Source organism: Trifolium pratense, linkage group LG5 (genome assembly GCF_020283565.1).
Source record: "Trifolium pratense cultivar HEN17-A07 linkage group LG5, ARS_RC_1.1, whole genome shotgun sequence".
Classification (NCBI taxonomy): domain Eukaryota; kingdom Viridiplantae; phylum Streptophyta; class Magnoliopsida; order Fabales; family Fabaceae; genus Trifolium; species Trifolium pratense.
The window spans coordinates 25876950-25904420 of record NC_060063.1 but is presented as its reverse complement, the minus strand read 5'-3'; the positions used below and the strand labels follow the sequence as shown (position 1 = coordinate 25904420).

The following is a 27471-nucleotide window of genomic DNA, read 5'->3' as shown; positions in this document are numbered from 1 at the left end:
GTTTTTTGACTTATTTTTGCTTATATTTTGGGACAGAGTAAGTAATTATTTTTAAAACATTATCAATTTGTCCTATATATAACATTAATTTTACGTAAAAAAAAATTGACAAAAAAACATTAATTTAAATATTGTAAGAGGTATATTTTGTCTAGAATATATTAATTAAATTTTTTTCTTGAGAAGTTTTTTTTTTAAGCAATTTCTTGAGAAGTTTTGCTCTCATTTAATTGTATTAAAAATTGGAAATTAACTCAATTGAATTTTGTTTTGGAGTCCATAGGCTAGATTTAATTTTATTTGAAGTCCATAGGATTCATTCTATTTTCTCTAACGTATTTTTTATTTCACAAATCCATAGCATTTGTTAATTTCTTTCTCTCTCTTCAAGAAAGAAGTTTTGAGAAGTTGTTTTCCACAAACAAACCCTAGCCGCCGGCCACCAAATCCAATGCCTCCAACTTGATTTTGCTACCATCAAATCTCATCCTCTATCTTCCTATTCAACCTTCTTCTTTATCTTTCTCTTTTGTTTTGCTTTTTTGTTGTTGTTAGAGTGGTGCTTTCAATTTGTTTAGATCTAGATTTTGATCACCACACACCACCATTTAAAAAATCATCACTATAAAAAGGCTCTCCTCCTTCTCATCCACAAAATCCAGAACGAAAAATTAAGATCGGAATACATTTGCCAATAGCCACCGCGCCGGAAAATGTAGCCACCGCGCCGGAAAATGTAACCACCGAATCGGAATCGTGCTAGAAATTGTATCACTGTGCCAGAAACATACTTTCTTTCTTTTCTTTTTACATCTTTGTATGAGAGGTTTGCTTCTTTGTCTAAGCTCCTAGTTTAACAACAACAAAATCAGAGAAATTAAAGGAATAATTTTTGCTGGTAAAGTAATTTTTTTATATCTATGTTCATATCTATAAAGAAACACTCATATTTATTTAATTTAATTTCATGTTTAAAATTTTTTTATATCTATGTTCATATCTTTTTAAAACAATATAGCAAGGTCATTTTCTAGTTTGAAACCTACCAAGCTCTTATTATTCCGCAACATTTTTTTTTAATTACTTAATAAATGTTAGTAGTTGTTTTCATTCACAAAATGTTATTTAAAAAATGTTCATAGAAAAACAATTACTTTAATGAAAGTCACAAACTCAACTTCTCTAGCTCTTTTCTTCTATTTGTTTTTAGATCCGTTAATTTTTATTTATTTATTTATTAAAATCATTATTTTATTTTATTTTTGAAATCTTCTAAGCTCTATCTTTTGCAACCAATTTTTGTCCAAATAAAATTGTTAGTACTTATTTTTATTCTTCATAACAGCATGTTTAATTAAAATTTAAAAACAATATTGAACATCAATAAATATTAAGTTATTTTTACCTAAATCAAACTTTCTTTCTTTTTTTCCTCCTCATATTTATTTGTATCTGTATGTATCTGAAAAGAAAAAAAATTGTTACATTGATTAGTGTAAAAGAAAATTTTGAATGAAAAAATAAAAAAGCTAAAAAAATAATATTGAGCCAAAAAAGTGTTAAGTAGTTGTTTTTACCTCTGTTTCTTGTTTTCTTCTCATTTTTGTTTGTATCTTTATGTATCCTGAAAGGAAAAAACATATTATTGCATTAATTAGTGAAAAATAAAATGATAACAATGCTTTTGATAAGTATGTATGTGGTGCTGCTGTTTTTTGTTTAATGAAAAAGAAATTAGTGAAGATTGATATTCATTTGCTTGACTTTTTATTTATTTTTGGAGAAGTGCATCTTCTAAGCTCTTATTTATTTTCTGCAACAAATTTTTTTTTCATAAATAATTGTTATTAGTTGTTTTTATTCTATAGAATCATTGATGTAAAGGAAAGTTGAAGAAAAAATATGTTTGTTAAAAACATGATATAAAAGATAGAAAAAATAGATGAACAAAGAAAATGCGAGTTTTTCTAGGACATACCTTTGTGAAGATTTCATTTTCTTTTATTCTTCTTTCTCTGCAAAATAAGAAGAACAAACATCAGTAGTAAGGAAAAAATATGCAGAAGAAAAGAGAAAATGAAAGAGAAGATAGAACATGAATATGAGTAGATTAAGAGACAGAAAACACAAATTGATTATAAAGGGAGAAAAAGAGGGAGAATATGAAATTTGAAATTGAAATCTTCTAACATTGGACAGTGTGTAAATAGCTTATGAAATACCAGATATAACCTTGCTTTTTGAAATTTATCATGCAACTTTTGAGTGGTAGAGAACTCCAATTTTGTGGGGTTATAAGGCAAAAAAACGAAAAAGGGCAATTTGGGGAGAGTTGCAGAAAAGCTTTGAGGAGCATTGTGGAGCTTATGTGCCAAATATGACAAAAATACCCCCAATTATTCAAAACGCAAAGCAACAACAAAAACCAAAAAGTTAAGGGTGAGAGGGACAATTCAGTATTTTTGGTAGTATATTACTGTCTTTGATTAGTAGTTGACTGTATGAGGTATAATATCAAAAATGAGAGGTGCAAATAGATGTTTCCTTTCGTACTATGGTGTGATTGATCGGTTAAAAATAAGGAACTGAATATGACAATTTCAATTAAACTATGTTTGATTTTAAAATTATTCTTAGGGGCCGAGACTCGATAAAAAAACATGTGAAGCTGATCAGAATTTTACCCTAGTAAAAGACTTGAATTATTGAAGATAAATAAATAGAAGGGAATTATCCTTCCTAGGATTTAACCTTGAACATAGCTTTATCCCCTTTTTCAAAAGAGCACTTTGTAGGATTCTTCATAGCAATTCCCCATTTCAACAAAGAGACCGGCCGATACCACATGTTATTAGATTTAGAGGGAAGACTAGGCAATTCGAAGTTTAGTTTAATCGTTAATGATATTATTCTTCTCATGTCATTTTTTTATGTAAGCTTTGAGGTTAAGTTTGTTAGGAGACAAGTAAATTTGTTTGTTCATACTTTTGTTACTGCGGCCAATGTTTGAGCTAGTTTCCATAGATTTGAGATCATTCCCTTATGTATTGAATATTTATTATTTAATGATATTAATTGAGTTTGTTTCGTTTAAAAAAAAAAATATCTAGTCTCTCCTTCTCAATTTATCATATCGAGGCCTAAAAATATGTTTTTGCATATATAAGTACATAAAATTTGATTGTAAAAAAAAACATAAAATTTGCAAAATATTAAGTTAACGTCCCTATTTTGAAAAATACTCACAAGTTTTCAAAAACATTAAAAATGTGTATCGGCATATGTAACTTGTAAGTGCACATAAAATCCTTAACGGGAGCATTGCAAATATTTAATAGATTTTTGCATGTAAAAAAAACAAATATTTTATAAAAAATAATACATCAATGTTTATATTTTCAAAATATTCATGTGTTTTTAAAATTTCATCATATAAAATTTATATAAATATAAACACATAAAATTTACAACAAACAAATTCACATAATACTAATAAAAGTTTGGACAAATTCACATAATACTAATAAATATATGTAAATTATGAGATTAAAATCTTCCCCAACATTCTTGTTGGATTTCAAGTGTGAGTGGTTAAGTCCCACATCGACTATGTATGAGAAGAATGTTGGATTTATAAGAGAGGCGACCCATTAACCTAATGCCTTAAGGTTTTGGGTGGAGATGTGGCGTCTCTCTCTCTTATGGTCCTGGAGCATTGACCAATTGTTTCTCCCGAGCTCCCCCGAACTCCCCATCAATTCTCTTCACCTTATTTTTTTTCTTATAAAAAAAAATTATGAGACTAAAAGTAAAATCAATGAATTTCAAAAAAAAAAAAAAAATTATTATACAACTATATAATTAATTAAATCAAAAAGAGAGGTATTTTGAAATACCTCATAGTGTTATATACTACTACTACTAGCAATATATATAATAATACTCCCTCCATCTGTCATACGCTAGTTTCGAACCGAGTACCAGAAGGTTCAAAGGGCGTGACTTCAAACCAACTGCCTACAAGGTGAAACCAGTACAAAATACCTTTCGAAATTACTTATATTTAAATCGTACTATATTTCAAAGCAAAAGAATGAGGCCACTTGCATAGGACGGTGAACCGTTGTTAATTTCAACTCTGCCACTTTTGTTGTTACTTACTTCAACTACTAATCAAAGACAATAATATACTACCAAAAATACTGAATTGTCCCTCTCACCCTTAATTTTTTTGTTTTTGTTGTGTTGAATAAGTGGGGGTATTACTGTCATATTTGGCATAAAATTGTATCCATCCTCCTCACAGAAAAATTACAACTCTACCGAAAATGCCCTTTTGCAACTTTTATGCCTTCTCAACTCACAAAATTTAAAATCCTCATCATAGAAGTATTAGAAAGCAAATTCAAATATGAAGGGTGTTTTTGGTATTGCATAATAGATTTACACACTGATCAAGATCAGTTTGATGGGACAAAATGGAGTTTGAAGTAGTATTGTATTGCCTTTTAGGAAGACAAGTACAATCACCTTTTTCATAAACTTTTCTTCTTTGTTTTTCTTCTTTTCTTCTTTGCTGAGGTTTGTTCTTCCTCAATCCTCAACTTTTTCCTTTGTCTTTCTTCATCCTTATGCATCAATTTTTAATAGTTTTTCCACTTATGTTCATGTTGTTGTGTGTAGAAGAAATGATGCAAGACAAACATCAAAAGGTTTTATTTTTCTATTACCCACTCATGTCTTTCTCCATTCTATTTTATAGTTGATTCACTGATTCATTCTCCTTCTGATTTTTTTGTAATTTTTTATTTTTATTTTTTTAGAAGCAAGCAATATCCATGGAGACTGACAAGACCAAGGTCCTTTTTTTTTTTTGACAAACAAAGGCTTATATCATTTCATTATTTAAAAAAGGAGCAATACAAATAGGTAATGTCTCAAAATCACAGCGACGAGGCCAAGAAATGGCCGCCCTAGCAAGTGTGTGGGCAACCATGTTCGCTTGCCGCTTGGTAAACTTAACCTTGAAGTTTGGATTACATAACATAATATTATTAACATGACGAATAAGAAAGCTAAATTCAGAGCTACCGCTATGCAAACGATGAACTGCATCCACCACGCTTTTGGAATCAGTTTCAAAAATAACCTTCGATACACCTCTTTGACTCAACTTCTCCAAAGCTTTTATTAGTGCTATGCATTCACCTTCCATAATGGAGCAATTTCCTTCCATCCATGTAGTCTCCGCCATCACAAATCGTCCCATATCATCACGCAAAACCCAGCCGGTACTAGTTTTGTTTATCGCTTGATGAAATCCGGCGTCAACGTTGCATTTGTACCATCCAGGATCTGGTGCTTGCCATCTGATGATGTGCTGCTGCTGTGCAGAGTGCGCCTGACCCTGCTGTACCTGCTGAACCGAGCTCCATTCCTCCCATAAAACACGTGCCTTGATTCCTAAACTCCGTCCCGGTTCATTCGTGCCATTCCACACTATATTATTTCTGTTATTCCATAGTACCCAGGCTAGCACAGCAAACATACCCGCTGTCTCCTTATCTTCTGTTGAACAGATTGTGTGAATTAATTGACTGGCAGAGGTGATATGTTGCAGCCGCGCCTCTGTCTGCTGCAGTATACCAGCTGCTTGCCTTGCTAGTTTGCTTATCTCACACCCAAAAAGCACATGCCAATCATCCTCATTTTCCTGATTGCAGACCGGACACAGCAAAGGGCAGGATACATGTCTCTGTTGTAGTCGCAAACGGGTTGGCAAGCATCCTTTACTGACACGCCATAAAAGATGTTTGGCTTTTGGAGGAGCCTGAATTGACCAAAGATTGCGCCATGCTACTTGCTGCTCCTCATTATGCATTTTGCCTGCAATTTTCATCATTAACTTGTATCCACTCTTGACATTATAATTACCATTTGTGCTATCAATCCATAATAACTTGTCCTCCTCAATCATATCAAATAAAGGAATTTCGAGTATACGGTTAGCAATATGTATAGAAAATAACGACTCAATTTTATCCTTATCCCACATTTTAACATTTGGCCTCATAAGATCATGAACATTATAATTATGCACACCTTGGTCTTGCGGTGAAGGTAACCATGCGCCGTTTGCTCCTCTCAACCAAGGTTCACTCATGACTTTGATGTTCTTTCCATTACCAACGCGCCACCTACAACCATTCATAAGAATTTGCCGAGCTTTCCAAATACCTCTCCAAGCATAACTCGGATTATGTCCCAATTTTGATTCAAAAAGAGAGGAATTTGGAAAATACCTTGCTTTGTAAAGTTTAGCTAATAGGGTATGAGGTTTTGTCATAATATTCCACCCTTGCTTAGCTATCATGGCTAAATTGAAACTATGTAGATCACGAAAACCCATACCACCTTGCTCTTTCGGATTTGTCATGCGGTCCCAAGCTAGCCACCGTATACCTTTATTATTTGCTCCACCACCCCACCAAAAGGAGTTCATCATCCTCTCTATGTCCTTAATAACACCATCTGGAAGGAGATATACACTCATGACATAGGAAGGGATTGCTTGAAGTACTGACTTGATCATCACCTCCTTGCCTGCTCTCGATAAGGCTCGCCCTCTCCACGAGTTAATTCGCTTCCAAATTCTGTCTTTAATGAACGCAAAAATGTGCTTCTTCTTTCTGCCAACCATAGAGGGGAGTCCTAAGTAGTTACCCGTTCCAAGAACATGTCGAACACCCATTATTTTGGAAAGATCTTCCTGGTCTGCTGCGCTAAGATTCCTGCTGAAAAAAACCTCTGATTTTGCTAAGTTAATTTCTTGTCCTGATGCTTCTTCATAAATTTTCAGAATTTTCATCAAAAATTCAGTTTCCGCGACTGTGGCCCTGCAAAACAAGAAGCAATCATCAGCAAAAAGGAGGTGGGACACCGACGGTGCCCCTCTGCAAATCTGGACTCCATGTAACTCTCCACTAGCCAAAGACCTGTGGATAAGGTCCTTTAAACAATGATTAATTCGTTTTTCTTATATAATTATTGATTTTTCAAAATGTGATATTTATCTACAAACTATGATACATGTGAAGTTATTATCATTCTACGCTCTCTCACCTTTCCAGAAAACAAAAACCGCTGAAGAAGGGAGAAATAAGAAGATTCACAGCAGAAGAAGAATGCCTGGAAGGAAGAAGAATGTAACATAGGTTAGTGATTTTTTCTATAATCATCTCTCTCTATACTGTAAAATTTGTTGTTTCTTCTACTTTATTGTTTTCAAAACCTTCCTTACTTCTACTACAAAATCTTCTTATTTGTTTATGTGTTGTGTTGGAATTTACTTACCTAACAATTTTATGTTGTCCTGTTTCAGTTTTATGAATGCACACCATGTGTTTGACAAAATGTTCTTTCCAGTTGTAGGTGCAAATTTTTACTATTAATGAAATTTTTTTCTTACTCGAATGCAGGTTGAAGAAATGGAGGCCAAAGATCAACAGGTTTTGTTCTTTTTTCGTTGTAAAGAAACTGAACTTTTTGATTAGATACATATCAAAGAAGAACATATATTGAACCCTTTTTTCATGTTTACATTTATTTTCAAATTAAAAGTTCACTTATTGCAGCATAGGAAAGTAAAAGATCACTTTTTGTAGGTGTATAGAACGCCCGGAAGGAAGAAGAATGTAACATAGGTTAGTGATTTTCTCTATAAAGTTTGTGGTTTCTTCTACTTTATTGTTTTCAAAACCTTCATTACTTCTACTACAAAATCTTCTTATTTGTTTTTGTGTTGTGTTGGAATTTACTTACCTAACAATTTTATGTTGTCCTGTTTCAGTTTTATGAATGCACACCATGTGCTTGACAAAATGTTCTTTCCAGTTGCAGGTGAAATTTTTTACTATTAATGAAAGGTTAACAGCATAATATAGACTATAATTGACAGCATACCGATGATGCTTCTTGCAGTAGAGATAATAGCAAATAGTTCTACCATAAGTTTAAGGAATAACATTAAAATATAGTTTGTCTTAAGTATCCAAAAGGCAGCATAGTTTATTTGTGAACATATGTTATAATTAAAATGAAGTTTGTTCCACTTTACCTAAGTTTTATTATGAGTTTGCTTTGGTTTGTGAAATCTCTTTTCATTGATTTTGTCTCTCATATTTTGTTATAATTTTTTCTGTTTTTCACCTCCATTTTGTTTTGTATGTTGGAGATTGAAGTTTAAGTGCATTGATTATATTGATTTCCCAATATTATAACATGTTCTTTTTATGACTATTGAATTATGAGTACTTTGCTAAACTCATTGATTATTATTGTGAATTTTGTTTGTTAACATTTTTAAATTTTTTGCAAGGAAATTGATTATCATTGCTAACAATTGGCCACCATTGAGGGAAGAAAAATGCAAGGTGCTAAGATAAGCACAATGCAAGGTATTAGTATGTAATGTAAAACTTTCAAAGAGCTAAATTGAGAAAATTCTTAGTTTGGTTAATTTTGATTGTCAGCTGCTTACTTCTTTCACTTTTTATTTTCTTCTAACACCATCTCCACTGTTTTGTCTCACATCTTATTTCCCTTTGACGTGATCAACATTTGTACTTTCTATGGAACCCAAACTTGGCAAGATACTTATATTAGGTTTTCACCTCATTGTTGTATTAGTTGTTCTCTGATATTTGCTTCATTTTTTTCTGCTTTGTTATTAGTTGTTCTATGATTTTTTTTTTCTGCTTCAAACTGAACTTTTTTATATCTATTGGAAGTTTGAAAGAAACTGAACTTTTTGGTTAGATACATAACAAATTAAGAACATATAATGAACCCTTTTTTCATGTTTACATTTATTTTCAAATTAAAAGTTCACTTATTGCAGCATAGGAAAGTAAAAGTTCACTTTTTGTAGGTATATGAGCATCTGTATATGCAAGTTTAACCCAACAACTAACCTTTTCAAGTATAAAAGTTCACTTTTTGGAGATAAGGCTGATGTTTAGCAGAATGAAAAGAATGACATTAAAGAACCAGTTATTGCTAAAAATACTGTGTTTTTATCAATAAAAACAACTTCACTTTCGTATTTGTGTTTTATTACATTGTTTAATGTTAGTGTCTTTTGTTAGTTCTCCATAATATGTTGGATGTGGTGTGCAGGTACACTATATTTGCCTTTCAAATGGGATTTTAATGGGTTTATAAATGTAGGTTTAAGCACTTTATTTTGTAGAAGGAGAATTTGGAGAGCAAATATTACTGGTAGCCATCTTTTTGTAGACTACTTTCTCTTCTCTCTTCTCTGCATCATTTGTACTTCTTTAGTTTTACAAACACAGTTCCAAATAGCACTACTTCTATGTCAACACAATTCTACACCCAAAGTTCAGCTGGCTCTCAATATAAAGCCGATGACAATTTCATGAAGCAAGCTCACGTTATGAATGTAAAAAGGGCAATCAGACAAATGATCCTCTCATTAAGTAAGCATTTTCAATATCAATGAATTGTCTCATGTTTGAACTGATAAGCATTTTCTATACGACTATACCTCATGTTTATCATTATGGAGATTTCAAAAGTTCAGGCATAACTGATTTTCTATACATATAGTTAATTTCCAATTGGTAAATTTTTGAAATATATAGGTTCACATAACTGATTTGTACTTTGATTTTCTATACATTATGTTTTCTCAGACATGATACACGTGATAAACCAATACCATGTAATGCTTGGATAGTCCATTTCACAAATTACATTGCATAGACAAGTACCTCTACTAGAATGCGAGGAAAAAACTAAATCAGATCAATTTTACCTGCCAAGTACCAAGAGTGTATTGCAAGGCTTCCAAATGACGTGATATTGGTAAGGGAAGATAATCCATGAATCATACCAAACTTCTTATTCATCGCTGCAAGCTTTGGGTTTTTCTTTGCCACTTCGACATTTTTTGACCACCCAACTTCCTGTCCAATGTTATTCTCTCTCCACTATATTTCTTATACCTTTATGTTTATGGAGATTTGTTTTCAAGAGGTTGGTTATTGATTATTTACCTAATCTTTATTTTGAACTTGAAGCTTGCTAGCTCTTCCATGGAAGCATAATGCAAGGTGTTAATATGTAATGTAAATAGAGAAAAATCTTAGTTTAGTTGATTTTGATTGTCAGCTACTTACTTCATTCCATTTTTTTTACTACAATGAATTTGTATGAAATTTGGATTTATCCCTCTTTTATGTTTATGTCTGTCTTATGTTTGATTATAATTCTCTTTTTAGCTCATTACATATGCTTGATTAAAGTACCATGATGTGAATAGTTTAATCCACTGGCTGCTTTACTGGCAGTGGAGACTTATTTGAGAAACCTGCAAAACATGGTATATGTTTGTACTAATATAGGTAGCAGTTTCACTCATGATTTTTTTTCTCTGAGCTCTTTCATTCATATCAGGTATCATTGTGAGAAATTTTCATTTCTTCTTCCTTTTAATCCTGTCTTTAACTCACCTTCCTTCCATTTTTACTTATCTTCATTACAGATTAATGGGAAAAGGGAAAACGACTGACATCACTCTCTCTGGTAGCATCATCAACGCTAAAGTTTCAGTTTTTATTTTACATGTCTCGCTTTTTTAATTGTACTGATTCGCTTTTTTTCCCTATTGTTTTCCATGTTTTACTTCTACAGCTTCATCAACACTAAAGAAAAATGTTGAAACTTCAGTATCACAACATCAACTAAAGAGGTATACTATACAACTTTCACTAAAACTGAATCATAATTGTGTATAATTACTTGCTAGCTTTATATGTTATTAACATTTGAACTTCATCAGAGTTCATGCAAAGACATTGAAACCATTGTTGAAGGAGAGGAACAAGTTCTTCCAATTACTGTTTCACCTCAAATTCAGGTAGTTGCTTATGCTTTTTCCATATTACCTACAGTTTACACATTTCCTGATTGAATATTGTTGCATGCTGTCTTGATATATAATTAACATTTAGGGTGGATTTAACCCGTGTCATTGGATGGAAAAGAATAGGGGAAGACAATCAATCAAGTCCACTTCCAAGCCAGTTGCCGAAGCAGGAAAGATGATGTAACTAATTTGATGAGAGACATTCAAAAATACTGTTTTCAGACTTTCACACAAGATGATCTTGACAAGTCTGCTTCCCTAGATGATTCAATTCTCTCCACTGTATGCAAATTATCCAACCTATTTATAATTAACTTTAATAAGAACCTGTTTTATTTTTAAGAGACTTAACTTAATTGTAATTGTTATTATGCAGCCAATTTCTTCCGCTTCTGCCAAGAATGACATATCTCCTGCTTCTCACAAAACACCAGCCAAAAGGAGTGTTGGAAAGCATCAACCACTTGAGAATACCCACCTTGATTCGCAGTTCTCAATGAGAACTTCTCATCAACCAGATCTGACAAGCTCATTAAGAAGTAGAAGATCTAATGGCCTACGATATTTTTGTTTCAACATATTTGTGAAAATAGGTTCATATATTGAACATGTTGATGTTGTCCAAGCTTATAAGCATGAATGGCCCTTACTAAAGCATGAATGGTCCTTACAAGGGAAAAATAAATAATAATAATGGTGAAAATAGGTTCACTTGCCGTAAAAGAAAAAGTAATAAAACAAGTACTTTTATTTTTTTTTTTTTTATTTTACAATGAGCCGAGGATCGAATCTAGAATATTTAACATACTACTCAAATTCCATTTATTTAATTTATTCTTATGTATATAAAAAACTACTTTTTTTATAAATAACTTATAAAGTTATCGCTTATCATTTTTTATAAATCACTATTATACATGAGAAGATGACCAATTTTAACTTCGTTAATTAAATGGTAAATTTTAATCTTTTATTAAATAACTATTATTAGAAAATTATTCTTGAAATATTTGATAAAAAATGCTAAGATTCACCCTCACAAATTTACCCTACATGTTCCTTTTTATTTCCTTTGCTAAGTGCAAGACAAAAAACCGTTTACTAATAAGTAGAAGAAAAGAAATAGGGATACTGATGACTTTTTATGATAAGATTAAAATTTATCGCATGATGTGAGTTGTTGCGGTAAAAGTCTCACTCTAAAACACTTTTGTAGTAGCTACTACTCTTTTCTCCAGCAACAGGAAGAAACAAAACTGGTAACATTGCACTCCTTTTTGCTTAAAAAAAAACACATTGCACTTCTTCTCCTTCATGCTTAACGATACAAAGGTTAACAATTTTAACTATTAAAAAAATTTAAAATATTTACCATACCCAGAAAATTTGTTCTTGATAAAACAATCTGAAAAAAGTAATATACACATAAGTTAATAATATAAAAAGAAAAAATTATTTTATAAAATGTTATTCGATAATATAAAAAGAAATTTGACAATATGTCGACGTCAAAAAAAGACTAGAGAGAATACTCCTACTATTATGTTAGTCACTTATTCTTTTTGAACGACACTATGTTCACTAGCGGACCTAGGGGTGGGCTGAGGTGGGCCGCGGCCCACCCCCACCCCAAAAAAATAATTTTTTTTATATTAAAGTATTAATTTAAATGTATTATTAATGGTTTTAAATCACTCGGCAAACATATTTGTACAAATTTTAGTTTAAATATTAATTTAAAGTTTTATTGATGATTATAAGTAACTCAGTGCACATATTAGTTCAAATATTAGTGTAAATATTAGTTCATGATTAATTGAATTTATAGTATTAGATAAAATTAGCAATTGAACTAGCATATATAAATATGAAATGACATTAAAAAAATATATTTAATTAATATTTAATTTTTTAAGTTCCATATTTTCACATTTGTTGCAATTTTAGTCCTATCTCAATTTTTTTTTTCTTTTTTGCCATACAAATAGCGAATTTTAATGCCAAAAAAATGTGAATTTTGGTCTCAAATTTGATATTTCATCTTTTGAGACAATAAATCACCTTTATGGCCAAAAATCACAATTTTTAGAGTAAAAATATAAATTGTTGGTATCAAAATTGTAACCAATGAAAATAGAGACCAAAAAATTCAATTTGTAAATAGATCGACTATTTGTTGGCCCACCCACAATATTTTTTCCGGTTCCGCCACCGACTATGTTAGTCACTTGAGTCTTGAGGGACTAAAATATTTTATTGCACTTATTTGTTGGTTTAATTCAATTAAGTGACATCAATACAACTCATTTTAACTTCTGCAGGGTATAGAGTTGCAAAAGTCAATTTTGTTGAGCTTTGTGGTACTGCTACACCGATTATTGAGAAAGAGTGGTAGAGGAATTGTAAAATATTGGGCTTCAATCAAATCACACAAACTTACAAGTATATATATGTGTTGGAAACATATAAGTAGAAACTAGCTAATAGTAACTTCATAGACTTTAAAAAGTCCTCAAATCTTACAACTTTAGTCTTATCAATATATATTTATATATATATATATATATATATATATATATATATATATATATATATATATATATATATATATATATATATATAAAACTAAGTGGTTGAAGTAATAGTTTAGAGTTAAACATATATTTTGACATTGTAACTATGTTTTGTATTAAATATTATTATATTATGATTCAACAATGTGTTTCAATGATATAAATTGATTACACTGATATAAGATAATTATTCACTAATCAAAACACTTGAAAATACGGATAGCCAATCGACCAGTTCATAAAATATTTTAAATGCAATGTTATAACTAAATAAAATTTATATAAATTGTGTCAAAAAAAATTATACAATTAAAATAGTGATTGCAATATTATGTGTCAAAGATACAAATCAATTGCACTTATACGGCAGAGTTATCCACCGATCAAAACACTTGAAAATGAAGATAGACAGTTGATTAGTCCAAACTATTTTAAATGCAATGTTTTTCGCTAAATAAAATTTATATAATTTTTTTTTGAACAAGCAAAACTGAAATATATTCACACCAAAAGACAGTGTGCTAACACAAGGTGTGCCAAAAAGAGCCGCAAAGTTTTACAATCTTCAAATACACATTGAAACTAAAGTTTTAATTATATAAAATTTATATAATTTAAATAGTGATTGAACAATGTATTTACTCTATAATATGCAATATTCAAAAGTACAAACAACGTGATACGACGCTTATGTTAAAATTTGCCTGCAGACTTTTTTGCGCAACTTGATTCATATTCGCAAAATTTAAAATGCATAATCTTCTACTTTTGTTTTTAAAACCTCTGTAATCGTATTACGTACTACCATTGTGTTTAGTAAATTAGTTTAATTTTATTGCAATACCTGTAACTCTTATCATGTAATAGCACTAGCATTATTATTAATTAAATTAGTAAATTACTTTAAGTTTTTAGAGTTCTTTATAACTCTTATCTTAATATTGTACAAAAAAAACCTTCTATTATTTAGTTATTATTTATTTTGAGTGTACTTACATGTTAATTTATTGAATAAAAAATTAGAAGATATCAAAGTATTATTTTAAAGGAAAAATGAATTTGTAGGTCCTTTAAGTTTTACGTTTGTATTAGATAGATCTTTAAGTTTTTTAAGTATCAGATAGATCCTTTAAGTTTTAAGTTTTAAAAGACCTATCTGATACTTAAAATACTTAAAAGACCTATCTAATACTTAAAAACTTAAAGGACATATCTGATACAAACATAAAACTCAAAGGACTTATAGATGTATTTTGCCTATTTTAAACTACATAAGTCTATTGTCAATAAATCACTTAATTCTAACTACTCTCATTACAAAGGTTAGAGCATGAACTTGGATATATAACCCCTTATAGTAGTTTGTTTTACAAAGTCATCGGTAATAATATCCGGAAAAGAAAAAGAAAGTCATTGGTAATACCAACTCCTACAACATTATAAAACTTTCATTACTTATGCAAGCAATAGCTTGCAGAATTTTTCAGGCAGCAACACTATGTCAACCTATGACAAGCATTGGAAACCGTAAGTGTACTTTGATTGAGAAAGATCTTTTTAATATTGCATCATGAAATCACGGATGCCTTACGGCAAAAAAAATGTCGCTTCTGAATGTAGCGATTATGTAAGGCGATACAATTTTCATAAGCTGGTTCTGAATGTACCAAACAAAGATATTTCAATAGTTCACTTGAAATATCCGAACAATCCTTCAGAGAATGTCAAGATTGCCAGAGGATGGAAAAATTTCTGTTTTGACAACAATATTAAATTGGGAGATAGAATAAGTTTTGAATTCAGACACATAAGCTTGAATGTTTGTCAGTTTTCCATAATTTAGACTAAGTATTATGTTATTTCCTAAGTTATTTATCTTCGAATATAATGTTGTAATGAATTTGATGTTAAGTCTTTATTTTTTAACTATTGTCAAAAAATATACATTGTGTCGATTAATTATAAGGCAACCTTTAAAATCAATTGATTATTCTATTTATCATAAAATTTTCTTTCTTTCGCAACGCGCCGAAGGCGCGTGCAACGCGCCGTTGAACCCTTACGACCTAACGTACCGATGAAATATAACGCGCCGAAGGCGCGTCCCGTGCGTATGCACGGGTATGTACCTAGTACAAGTAAGAAAACAATATTCAAAATTGGACTCCAAGAAAATCTCAAATTCAAACTTCACCGCCAACTTTTTAATTTAGAACTTTCCCACCTGTTATTTGAATTTTTAAACTTTCAATTTAACAGAGTATTTTCCTTACAAGTTACTCCCTCCGGTCATATTTATAAGCAAAAAAATATTTCAATATTTGGTCACTATTATAAGCAAAAGTTAACTACTTCTAAACTAATTAATATTATTATTCCTAATATACCCTTATTTAATTCTATTTTTTTAGACATTTATTTCACTTTTACACTTTTCAAAAGGGATAATATAGTAAACTTAACTCATATTTTACAAATTAATTAACTAAGTTTATCAAATACCACGTAAATTTTTTTTTTTTTTATATTTGTGACCGGAGGAAATAATCAACAGTATAGACCAATTTCCTTAGACATCCCATCAAATCATAGTGTTGTAGCTTGATTTTTCTCAAACATTTTTTTACCCAACATGTTTTTTCCTTTCATTTCTTTCAATGTCTCGAGTATTAAAATCAAGTCCTGATTATGAAGTATAGGAGGACTGGCGACTGCATTTCTATTATACATACGGAACTGATATTTTGAGGATCAAACAATTAATTAGCGGAATCGATAGGTAAACTGATTTAAATAATAATAGTAGTACTTACCGTAAAAAAAAAAACAACAACAAGAGCAGTCAAACAGGTTCATTGACCTTAAAAAAAATCATAAAACATATAACTAATTTAAAATTGTAAAAAAAAAACTTATTCTTTTGCTTTTAAATCTATATATAGCATATTATCGTGCTTTCTCATACTAATTTTTTTTCCTTTTTTTTATCCAAGAGCACCCTAAATATTACATTAAGATTGAAAAAGAAAATGCACAAAAGGAGGGGATCAGGCCAAGATCTCCACAAAACTAAGAGAAACGATATGAGGGAAGACCAACCATATCATGAACATATAGTCATTCCTAACCTCCATGGGACAAGTGGCACAATAGTTTCCTTCTCTAAAATATTTTTAACCAACTTTTTTTTTTTCTAAAATATTTTGAATGATATACACGGGTTCACATTCAAGATTCATTGAATAATTGATATATTTGATCTATATTATAAATTAAATACGTGAGTTTTTAAGTGAACTTAAAAAATAAAGTTTTTCTTATAATTGTGGTTAGAGGGAGTATAATTAAAATAGTGATCACAAAAGTTTGTGTCAATGATATTTATGTCTCTGCTCAATCTCTAATTATGTTTAATTTTATATGTAATCGTAATTTTTAGTACATCCGGAATTTAGAGTATTATCTTACTCCAAGGTCACTAAATAAAATTTAGTATATAATTAAAATAGTGATTGCAATAATGTGTGTCAATGAAACAAATCGATTGCACTTACAGTGAGAGTTATCCACTGATCAAAACACTGGAAAATGTCGATAGGCAATCGATCAATTCAAACTATTTTAAATGCGATGTTTTTTTTTGTCACTAAATCAAAACAATGGAAAATGTTTTTTTGTCAATAAATATAAGCCCTCAATACCTACATGGGCCTATGGCCTAGCATAGACTCGGGCCAATATATTTTTATAAGTCTATTTAGTTAAATAGGTCAGACTGCAGGCCATTAAAAAAACCTTTTAGCTTACAAGGCCGGTCTATTTAAGTTAATATGAATAATATTTTTTACTACTATAATTATTTATATATTAAAATTTGTACTTTGATTAAATTATAAATTTATTAACTTTTTCAGTAGTTTAAGTTTATTAATCAACAAATATTTTTTCGATGTTGTAATTAATATAAGCCATCAATATACCTACATGGGCCTATGGCCTAGCATAGGCTCAGCCAAGATATTTTTATAAGTCCATTTAGTTAAATATGTCATTTTATGTCATTTTGTTGAGTGCAAGACAAAATAAAAAACTGTTTACTAATAAATAGAAAAAAAAAAATAGGGATACTGATGACTTTTTATGATAAGATTAAAATTTATCACATGATGTGAGTTGTTGCGGTCAAAGTCTCACTCTAAAACACTTTTGTAGTAGCTACTACTCCTTTCTTCTGCAACAGGAAAAACAAAACTGGTAACATTGCACTCCTTCTTGCTTAAAAAAATACATTGCAGTACTCTTTCTCCTTCATGCTTAACGATAAATAAATTAACAATTTTAACTATTAAAAAAATTTAAAATATTTATCATACACATAAAATTTATTCTTGATAAAACAATTTGAAAAAACTAATATACACATAAGTTAATAATATAAAAAGAAAGAACTATTTTATAAAAAGTTATTTGATAATATAAAAAAAATGACAATATATAAATGTCGTAATTAACATAAGCCGTCAATATACCTACCTACACGGGCCTATGGCCTAGCATAGGCTCAGGCCAAAATATTTTAATAAGTCTAAGTTAATAATCTAAAAAGAAAGAATTATTTTATAAATAATTATTTGATAATATAAAAATAAATTTGACAATATGTCGATGTTGTAATTAATATAAGCCATCAATATACCTACATGGGACTATGGCCTAGCATAGGCTCAGGTCAAGATATTTTTATAAGTCAATTTAGTTAAATATGTCATTTTATGTCATTTTGCTAAGTGCAAGACAAAATAAAAAACTGTTTACTAATAAATAGAAGAAAAACAAATAGGGATACTGATGACTTTTTATGATAAGATTAAAATTTATCACATGATGTGAGTTGTTGCGGTCAAAGTCTCACTCTAAAACACTTTTGTAGTAGCTACTACTCCTTTCTCCTGCAACAGGAAGAAACAAAACTGGTAACATTGCACTCCTTCTTGCTTAAAAAAACACATTGCAGTACTCCTTCATGCTTAACAATAAAGAAATTAACAATTTTAACTATTAAAAAAATTTAAAATATTTATCATACACATAAAATTTATTCTTGATAAATCAATTTGAAAAAACTAATATACACATAAGTTAATAATATAAAAAGAAAGAATTATTTTATAAAAAGTTATTTGATAATATAAAAAAAATTGACAATATGTCAATGTTGTAATTAACATAAGCCCTCAATATACCTACACGGGCCTATGGCCTAGCATAGGCTCAGGCCAAGATATTTTAATAAGTCTAAGTTAATAATCTAAAAAGAAAGAATTATTTTATAAATAATTATTTGATAATATAAAAATAAATTTGACAATATGTCGATGTCGTAATTAATATAAGCCCTCAATATACTTACATGGGCCTATGGCCTAGCATATGCTCAGGCCAATATATTTTTATATTTAGTTAAATAGGTCAGACTACCGACAATTAAAAAAACATTTTAGCCTACTAGGCCGACCTATTTAAGTTGATATGAATAATATTTTTACTACTATAATTATTTATATATTAAAATTTGTACTTTAACTAAATTGTAGATTTATTAACTTTTTCAGTATTTTAAGTTTATTAATCTACATAAGTTTTTCACATATATAAATGTATTATTATAAACTAGAATTGAAATATGATGACATATATAGTCAAATTTTCTAAAATGTCATGTTAATTATCAAAAGGACATTGGTTTATTAGTTATACGTATATTTAAAAATAAATATAATTATTTATTTAAATATGTTCATGTAAAATAGGTTTTTAAACAGGCTAACAAGTCACATTAGGCTTTCAAAAGGTCAGACTCAGGCCTAAAAGATAAGTCCATGATAGACAACAATATTTTGAATTTTTGTTTCACTAATACACTTTTTAATAAACTAATTAAATTGATCGTTATGTCAATGAATTATAACACAACAATTTAAATCAATTAATTCTTTCTATTTATAAAATTAATTTCGTTGAAACCAACTTCTTAATGCGCCGAAGGCGCGTGCAACGCGCCGAAGACCTCTTACGACCTAACGCCCCGACGCAATATAACGCGCCGAAGGCGCGTCCCGTGCGTACGCACGGGTTTGTAGCTAGTTCATAAATGAAAATTTAGGCTAGGAACTATGGTTTGTATAAGTTTTTAGGTAGCTACTAGTCTAGTGGTTAGAAATTATAAGTGGGGTGTCCGAAATTCGACATTCGACTCTTACATATAAAATGTGACATTCTTTATCAATTGAACTAAGTTCATGATGACGTATAAGTTTGTTTTTATTGAATTAATAAATCTCGTTATTAGATTAAATAAGATGTGATGTAACTATATATTGGTTTTTATCTTTTATGGTAAAAATAATGATGAATCCTAATCTTTCCTAAATATGAATTTATAGAGTTTTTGAATACAAATATTGGAAGAAATTATACTCACATAATATGACGAATATGAATAAAAATAGGTCAGATTGACCAACAAGGTAGTCTAATCTACATTAGATCTAGACTAACACTACAAAGTATTTCAAAAAAAAAAAAAAAAAAAAAAAACACTACAAAGTATTTGCTGAATTGCGACATAACGATGGCGGCGGTTCATGTCCAACCGTCGTCGCTATATTGCTTTCAAGGCTTTGCTTCCGTTTTCACCAAATCACCGCGGAGTGTAAATTAACCCGCTACAAATTTCACTCACATTCACTCTTTTTTCAGATCTTCATTCCCACATTTCTACAAATTTTTTTTATGAAAAGCTATTTAAAATAGCTTATTTTTAGAGAATTTTTTTGAAATTTATCTTAGAATTTAGTCTAGATTCATTAATTGATTTTCGTATTTTCCTTCATTCTCACTTTCTTTCTTTTTTTCCTTCCAAATCAATAAAATCCTTCTGTATAGTTTTAGATCTATATTAAAAAATTAAGATTATGATTCATATGAATTACCGGTCAATATGTGTAATTCACAAAATCACAACATTCAAGTTAATTGTACTGCCTATTTATTACTACTACATAACATTTATTTTAGGTCCTCATTTTTTTTAGGCTCAATTCCATGGCCCATATGGTACATGCACTTGAGCCAGGTCTAATCTCTTATAAAAAAACCGGGAAATTTTCTTTTATACCCCAACAATTATACATTCACCCCTATAAATTACAAAATATTCCAATTTTACCCTTTTAAAATCTAATTTTTTACACTTTCATTTTTTTTTTTCAAAAAATTTAAATTAAATCTGTTCACCAGGGGTTGATGACCTCCTGTTTAAAAACCTAAATCAGGCGGAGAGTGCTGGTTTAACCAAACCGTTCACAGAGGATGAGGTGAAATCAGCTGTGTGGGATTGTGACAGTTATAAAAGTCCTGGCCCAGACGGGATTAATCTAGGTTTTATTAAAGATTTTTGGGCTGAGCTACGGGGTGACATAATGCGTTTTCTTTCGGATTTTCACCGTAATGGCAAGTTGACAAAGGGTTTAAATTCTACTTTTATTGTTTTGATCCCTAAAATTGATAGTCCTCAAAGGTTAAACGACTTTCGCCCTATTTCACTTGTGGGAAGCCTGTATAAAATTTTGGCGAAGGTTTTAGCGAATAGGTTGCGTACAGTGATTGGTAGCGTGATTTCCGAATCTCAGTCGGCGTTTGTGAAGGATAGACAAATCCTCGACGGTATTCTTATTGCAAATGAGGTGGTGGATGAGGCGCGGAAGTTTAAGAAGGATCTAATGTTGTTTAAGGTAGATTTTGAGAAGGCCTACGACTCAGTGGACTTGGGGTATCTGGATGATGTTATGGGGAGAATGTCTTTTCCAACTCTATGGAGGAAGTGGATTCGTGAGTGTGTCAGTACGGCTTCGGTGTCTGTGTTAGTTAATGGTAGTCCGACTGATGAATTCTCTCTCCAGCGCGGTCTTAGGCAAGGTGACCCGCTGTCCCCTTTTCTCTTTTTGCTGGCTGCTGAGGGATTAAATGTGCTTATGGAGGCGATGATAGCGCAAAATTTGTTCACGGGATACAGTATTGGAGAGCAGGGTTCGATGACGGTGTCACACCTTCAGTTTGCAGATGACACTCTTTTGTTGGGGGTCAAAAGTTGGGCAAATGTTCGGGCTTTGCGAGCTGTTCATGTGCTTTTTGAGACTATGTCAGGCCTGAAAGTTAATTTTAATAAAAGTATGTTGGTTGGGGTTAATATTCCTGATTCCTGGTTGGGCGAAGCTGCGTCTGCTCTAGGTTGTAAAGTGGGAAAGATTCCTTTCCTTTATCTGGGTCTTCAGATTGGGGGCGATCCGAGACGTTTGAGTTTTTGGGAACCGATGTTGATTCGTATAAAGAATAGATTATCCGGGTGGAAGAGTCGTTTCTTGTCCTTTGGTGGTCGTCTGGTTCTGCTAAAGTCTGTCTTGACATCTGATGACGTTAGTCATTACATGGAAATAAAGACCATTTTCAAGTGTTTTTAGAGGTTTTTGACCTAAATCATGAAGAAGAAGACATTGATTTGAAGCTACATGCGAAGAAAGATAGCAAATGAAAATTGGTGGATTATATAGCATTTTTACGCCTGGGGCGGAATTCTTTGCGCCTGGGGCGGAAATTTCACTGAAGAAGCTGGTTTGCTCACTGTTTTGCCGTTTCAGGCGAAATTCTTGTGCCTGAAACGTAACTTCTTACGCCTGGGGCGGAAATTCTGTGCCTCAGGCGGAAAACGTTACTTTTGATCATTTTTATAAAAGGGAAACATCAGATCTGGATCATTATCGAATTTTTGACACTAAGAACAGCATTTGGAGCGATTTTGGAGGATCAAGAGCGATCAAGCAAGGATTCCAGTGTGGAAACACATCAAGATTCTTCTTGTAAACATGCTTTCTTTCATTTTATTTGATGTAATTTCTGAATTTGCAATGTCTAGCTAAATTCTCATGATTGGTCCTTAGGTGATTCTAATTACTTTTGATCTTGAATTATGTGATTGTCATATGATATGATTAATAAATTACGAAGTTAGTTTCTATTGATTGTTCTTCGTGCTTAATGCTTTGTATGAATTCGCGACTTATATGATGATTGCAATGATTTGTTTTACTATGACAATAGAAATAAATCATCGATCTAGGAATGATTAATCAATTAACTTTAACTTAAGACATTTTGGATTGTTAATTGAGATTAAAGGATTAAAGGTTATAAACCTCAATTGATCATAGATTACCTAAGACATTAGGGATCGATGATCAAGGGAGAGGATTATGTTACCAAGACATTGGGCATAATTATTTTTGATTTAATCTAATCGTGAAACTAAAGTTGAGTAATTTGTAATCATACATGAAATTACCAAGAAAAATAGTAATTAGATGACCCAAAAAGGACCAATCGCTTTTCTTACATCAATCTAAACACCAAAGTAATTCCAAAGTTTAAAAATTTGAACTTGAAACCAAACAAGAACCCCCTTTTACAATTTATGTCAATTTACATAAGTATGTCTTCAATTTACAATTGATTTAGAACAATCCCTGCGGAGAGAACGATTTTATTATACTACTTGACGGCTATTTAGTACACTTGCAAAATTTTCATCAAGTTTTTGGCGCCGCTGCCGGGGATTGTTGATTAAATCAACAAGGCAATTGAGTCATACTTTTAAATTTTATTGTTTTATTGATTAAGTTTTTGTTTATTTTAATTATAAATATATAAAAAAAATATATAAGTTCTGAATTTTATTTTCATTTTCATTCTTGTGTAGTGCAGTTGCTTCTTAAGGTATTTTCTGGTTGTTTATGCAAGGTAGGAGAGTAGCAAGAGAACTAATCTTTGATCCTGAAATAGAGAAAACAGCTAAAGCAAACAGAAAAGCAGTTCGGTTAGCCCGAGAGGTTGCCCGGTTAGCAGGTGTTGCACAAGAAAGTTGTGAAGAAGTGGTTTCTAGTCCAGACACATCGGACAACGAAGCCAACATCATGGCTGGAAATCCACCACCACCTCCACCAGTTGTGCCTGAAAGGACATTAGGTGACTATGGCCAAAGAAACAATGGAGAGCTTGCCAATCTGGGTTTTCAACCGAGAAATCATGTGTCATTTGATATCAAGAATTCAGTGCTCAGCGCCCTCAAAGAGAATCAATACTCAGGGGCAGAAACACAATGTCCCAATCTCCACCTGGAGCATTTCTATGAAGCTTGTGACTATACAGACCCACCAGGAGTATCTGAATCAGATAAAAGATTAAGGCTTTTCAAGTACTCGTTAACTGGAAGAGCTAAAGACTGGCTGGACACAATACCACCTAACACCATCACTACTTGGCAAGAGCTAGAGATGAAATTCATGGATAGGTACTTTCCAATTCATAAGTATCTTGAAAGAAGAGCTGACATTACAAGTTTTGAGCAAGGAGACTCCGAAACATTGTATGATGCCTGGGAAAGATTCAAACTGTGCCTGAAGAAGTGTCCTAAGCATGGGCTCGATAGTCATACTCAGATGCAGCATTTCACACAAGGATTGAGAGCTCAAACTAGAATGTTTCTAGATGCATCGGCAGGTGGATCTTTGAAAAATAAAAATCAAACTCAAGCTAGAGAGTTGGTGGAATCCATGGCTCAAAATGAATACAGAGTTGAAAATGATCGTGGTGCAAAGAAGAAGGCAGGCATGATAGAGCTTGATACTCAAACTGCTCTTTTGGCCCAATCTACATTGATGAATTCTCAAATGGCAGCTGTGTTGAAACACCTCACTAGCACTCCTAATGCCCAAATGCCAGTCATGGCAGCTAATGAAGTGAAATGTGATTTTTGTGGACAAGGACATGCTAATGGCCAATGTTTTCCTGAAGGGTCAGAAGAGGCAAAGTACCTAGCCAACTTCAAAAGGAACAACCCAAAGTATGATCCATATTCAAACACTTATAACCCAGGTTGGAGAGATCATCCAAACTTTGGTTGGGGAGGAAATCAAAACTCAAATCAATCTCAACAACAATCTTCTTCACAAAACTCTCAACAAAGGAGACCTTCTCAATTAGAGGATACGCTTACTCAATTCATAAAGGTAACTCAAGGCAACTTCGAAGCTATGAAGGTTAGCCAAGATCAAATGAAAGCCAACCAAGATATTGCCAACAAGAATCATGAAGCCTCAATTAAGAACTTGGAAACTCAAGTTGGACAATTGTCAAGGCAATTCGCGGCTACTCAAAATAATGGTTTTGAAGGTTCTACAAAGGATAATCCGAGGAATGAAAGTTGCAAGGCGATTAATTTGAGAAATAGAGTGGTTCCTTCACCTGAGATTGTAACGAAGAAAAAGAGTGAGTCTAGTGTTGAGGGAGAAGTTGAAAATGAGAATGAGGGAGAAGTTGAAAAGGAGTTGGAGAAAATGATTGAGATTGAGAAAGAGGAGTTAGTTGAAGATGAGAAAGAGAAAAAAATTGAAAAAGAAAATGATGAGAAGTTAGTTGAAAAGAGAGGCAAGGGTGTAGAGGAGAAAGAAAGTTCTGTCCATACCAAATTGCCATATCCGCGCAAGAAGAAGGCAAAGGCTAATGATCACCAACAATTCAAAAAGTTTATGAAGATGCTTCATGATCTCCAAATTAACATTCCTTTTGCTGAAGTGTTGGAACAGATGCCTGTCTATGCCAAATTCATGAAAGAACTTATGACAAAGAAGCGGAAACCTCTTGATGATGATACAGTGGAGATGACAGAGGAATGTAGTGCCATAATCCAAAAGAAACTTCCTCAAAAGAAGAAGGATCCTGGAAGCTTTACCATACCATGTTCAATAGGTAACATATCCGTTGGTCGAGCTCTATGTGATTTAGGAGCGAGCATCAACCTAATGCCATTGTCAATGATGAAGAAGATACCCGGAGCTGTTGCAAAGCCTACAAAGATGCAGCTCTCTTTAGCTGATCGTTCTATTGTACATCCTTACGGCGTACTTCATGATGTTTTGGTAAGAGTTGCTGAGTTTGTTTTTCCGGCTGATTTCGTCATCCTTGATATGGAAGATGATGCAGATGTAGAACCGTTATTATTGGGTAGGCCATTCTTAGCTACCGGAAGAGCATTGATTGATGTTGAGATGGGAGAACTTATGTTGAGAACACATGGGGAACAAGTCATGTTTAACGTGTTCAAAGCTATGAAACACCATGATGATGAGCCACAATGTTACAAGGTTGACGTGATTGAGGAAGTGGTAGAAGATGTCTTAGTGGAAGAAACACCATCCCTACCATTAGAAAGAGTAATTGTTAATTCCATTGATGATTTGGAAGAGGAATGGGACAAGGAGATTGAAATTTGTCTCCGTCAACTTGAAGCATGTAAAGAAGAAGAAGCACAAAAAGATTTTGAAAATGTGTATGCTGTGGAAGAGAAAGCTAGTGGTAAGGAGGACTTAAAAGTTACTATTCCGGAGTTGAAAGAGCTTCCCCCTCACTTAAAATATGTTTTCTTGGGAGAAGATGCTTCACAACCGGCAATCATAAGCAGCAGGTTGAGTTCTTTGGAAGCAGAGAAGCTAACTAGAGTCTTGCGAGAAAATAAAGAAGCCATGGGTTGGAGCATCTCTGATTTGAAAGGGATTAGTCCCGGATTCTGTATGCATAAAATAAAAATGGAAGATGAATACAAACCTGTGGTGCAACCTCAAAGAAGACTAAATCCAACCATGAAAGAAGTGGTGAAGAAAGAGGTTCTTAAACTTCTAGAAGCTGGTATGATTTATCCAATCTCGGATAGTGCTTGGGTAAGTCCTGTCCATGTGGTCCCGAAAAAGGGTGGTATGACAGTCGTGAGAAACGAAAAAAATGAACTGATACCCACTCGCACCGTCACTGGGTGGCGGATGTGTATAGACTACAGGCGATTGAACTCAGCGACAAGGAAGGACCATTTTCCTCTTCCATTCATGGACCAAATGTTAGAAAGGCTTGCAGGGCAGGCGTATTATTGCTTTTTGGATGGATATTCCGGGTACAATCAGATTGTTGTAGACCCGGCTGATCAAGAAAAGACGGCGTTCACATGCCCATTCGGAGTATTTGCTTACCGGAAAATGCCGTTTGGTCTATGCAATGCACCAGCTACTTTTCAGCGGTGTATGTTATCCATTTTTGCCGATATGATGGAAAATTCAATTGAGGTATTTATGGATGATTTCTCTGTTTTTGGAAAATCTTTTGATCATTGCTTAGCTAATTTGAATGCTGTTTTGAAAAGATGCATAAGTACCAATTTAGTCTTGAATTGGGAAAAATGTCATTTTATGGTTAAAGAAGGAATTGTGCTTGGACACAAAATCTCTTCAAAAGGCATTCAAGTTGACCAAGCAAAAATAGAGGTTATTAAGGATTTGCCTCCTCCCGTGAATGTTAAGGGAGTGAGAAGCTTCTTAGGACATGCCGGTTTCTATCGGCGTTTCATAAAAGACTTTTCCAAGATAGCAAAGCCCTTAAGCAACCTCCTAGTGAAGGAAAATGAATTTAAATTTGATGATGAATGTTTGAATGCTTTTGTTGTGATTAAAGAAAAGTTGGTCACCGCGCCCATAATCGTTGCACCTAATTGGGATCTCCCTTTTGAATTAATGTGTGATGCAAGTGATTATGCGGTTGGAGCGGTGCTTGGCCAACGACATGCGAAATTTTTCCATGCTATATATTATGCAAGCAAGGTTTTGAATGAAAACCAAATCAATTACACAACTACTGAAAAAGAGTTGCTTGCAATAGTATTTGCTTTGGAAAAATTTCGCTCTTATCTGATTGGATCGAAAGTTGTTGTTTTTTCAGATCACTCGGCACTTAAGTATCTCCTCACAAAAGGCGACTCAAAGCCTAGACTCTTGAGGTGGGTACTACTTTTGC

The 27471-nt window shown here is 32.2% G+C and overlaps 1 protein-coding gene and 2 long non-coding RNA genes across 37 annotated transcripts; 2 read left to right on the top strand and 1 right to left on the bottom strand.

Annotated features, from left to right (window-relative positions):
* Positions 1-263: 263 nt before the first annotated feature.
* On the bottom strand, positions 264-2098 carry LOC123887430. 2 transcript variants are annotated; one of them, XR_006801487.1, is made up of 4 exons: positions 1979-2098; positions 1578-1624; positions 1406-1462; positions 264-848 (listed from the first exon to the last, which is right to left on the bottom strand). It is a non-coding gene; the product is annotated as an uncharacterized LOC123887430 (long non-coding RNA). The 2 variants fall into 2 exon arrangements; XR_006801486.1 differs by lacking the exon at positions 1979-2098 and having other exon boundaries at positions 1578-1807.
* Positions 2099-4168: 2070 nt separating this feature from the next.
* On the top strand, positions 4169-4859 carry LOC123884533. Its single transcript, XR_006800863.1, has 2 exons — positions 4169-4581; positions 4684-4859. It is a non-coding gene; the product is annotated as an uncharacterized LOC123884533 (long non-coding RNA).
* Positions 4860-6999: 2140 nt separating this feature from the next.
* Positions 7000-11842, top strand: LOC123884531. Of its 34 annotated transcripts, none has more exons than XR_006800862.1 (11): positions 7000-7214; positions 7479-7508; positions 7635-7703; positions 7850-7899; positions 8378-9500; positions 9717-9888; positions 10568-10608; positions 10717-10774; positions 10865-10942; positions 11070-11233; positions 11328-11709. XR_006800862.1 is itself a non-coding variant. In XM_045933644.1 (6 exons), exons 1-5 carry the CDS (start codon positions 10403-10405, stop codon positions 11128-11130), a joined length of 348 nt encoding a protein of 115 aa, XP_045789600.1. In that variant the 5' UTR covers positions 10388-10402; the 3' UTR covers positions 11131-11233; positions 11328-11697. The 34 variants fall into 34 exon arrangements, 1 of the variants encoding a protein (XP_045789600.1); XR_006800845.1 differs by having other exon boundaries at positions 7095-7214; positions 7665-7703; XR_006800835.1 differs by having other exon boundaries at positions 7096-7214; positions 7665-7703; positions 11037-11233; positions 11328-11708.
* Positions 11843-27471: the final 15629 nt, after the last annotated feature.

Bases quoted from the DNA above. Each gene is read 5' to 3' on its own strand.
- LOC123884531 (XM_045933644.1), top strand. From the start codon at position 10,403: ATGGTATATGTTTGTACTAATATAGGTAGCAGTTTCACTCATGATTTT. The intron at 10,609-10,716 runs GTAGCATCATCA...TTACTTCTACAG, and splicing joins GACTGACATCACTCTCTCTG to CTTCATCAACACTAAAGAAA. The intron at 10,943-11,036 runs GTAGTTGCTTAT...ATTAACATTTAG, and splicing joins CTGTTTCACCTCAAATTCAG to GGTGGATTTAACCCGTGTCA.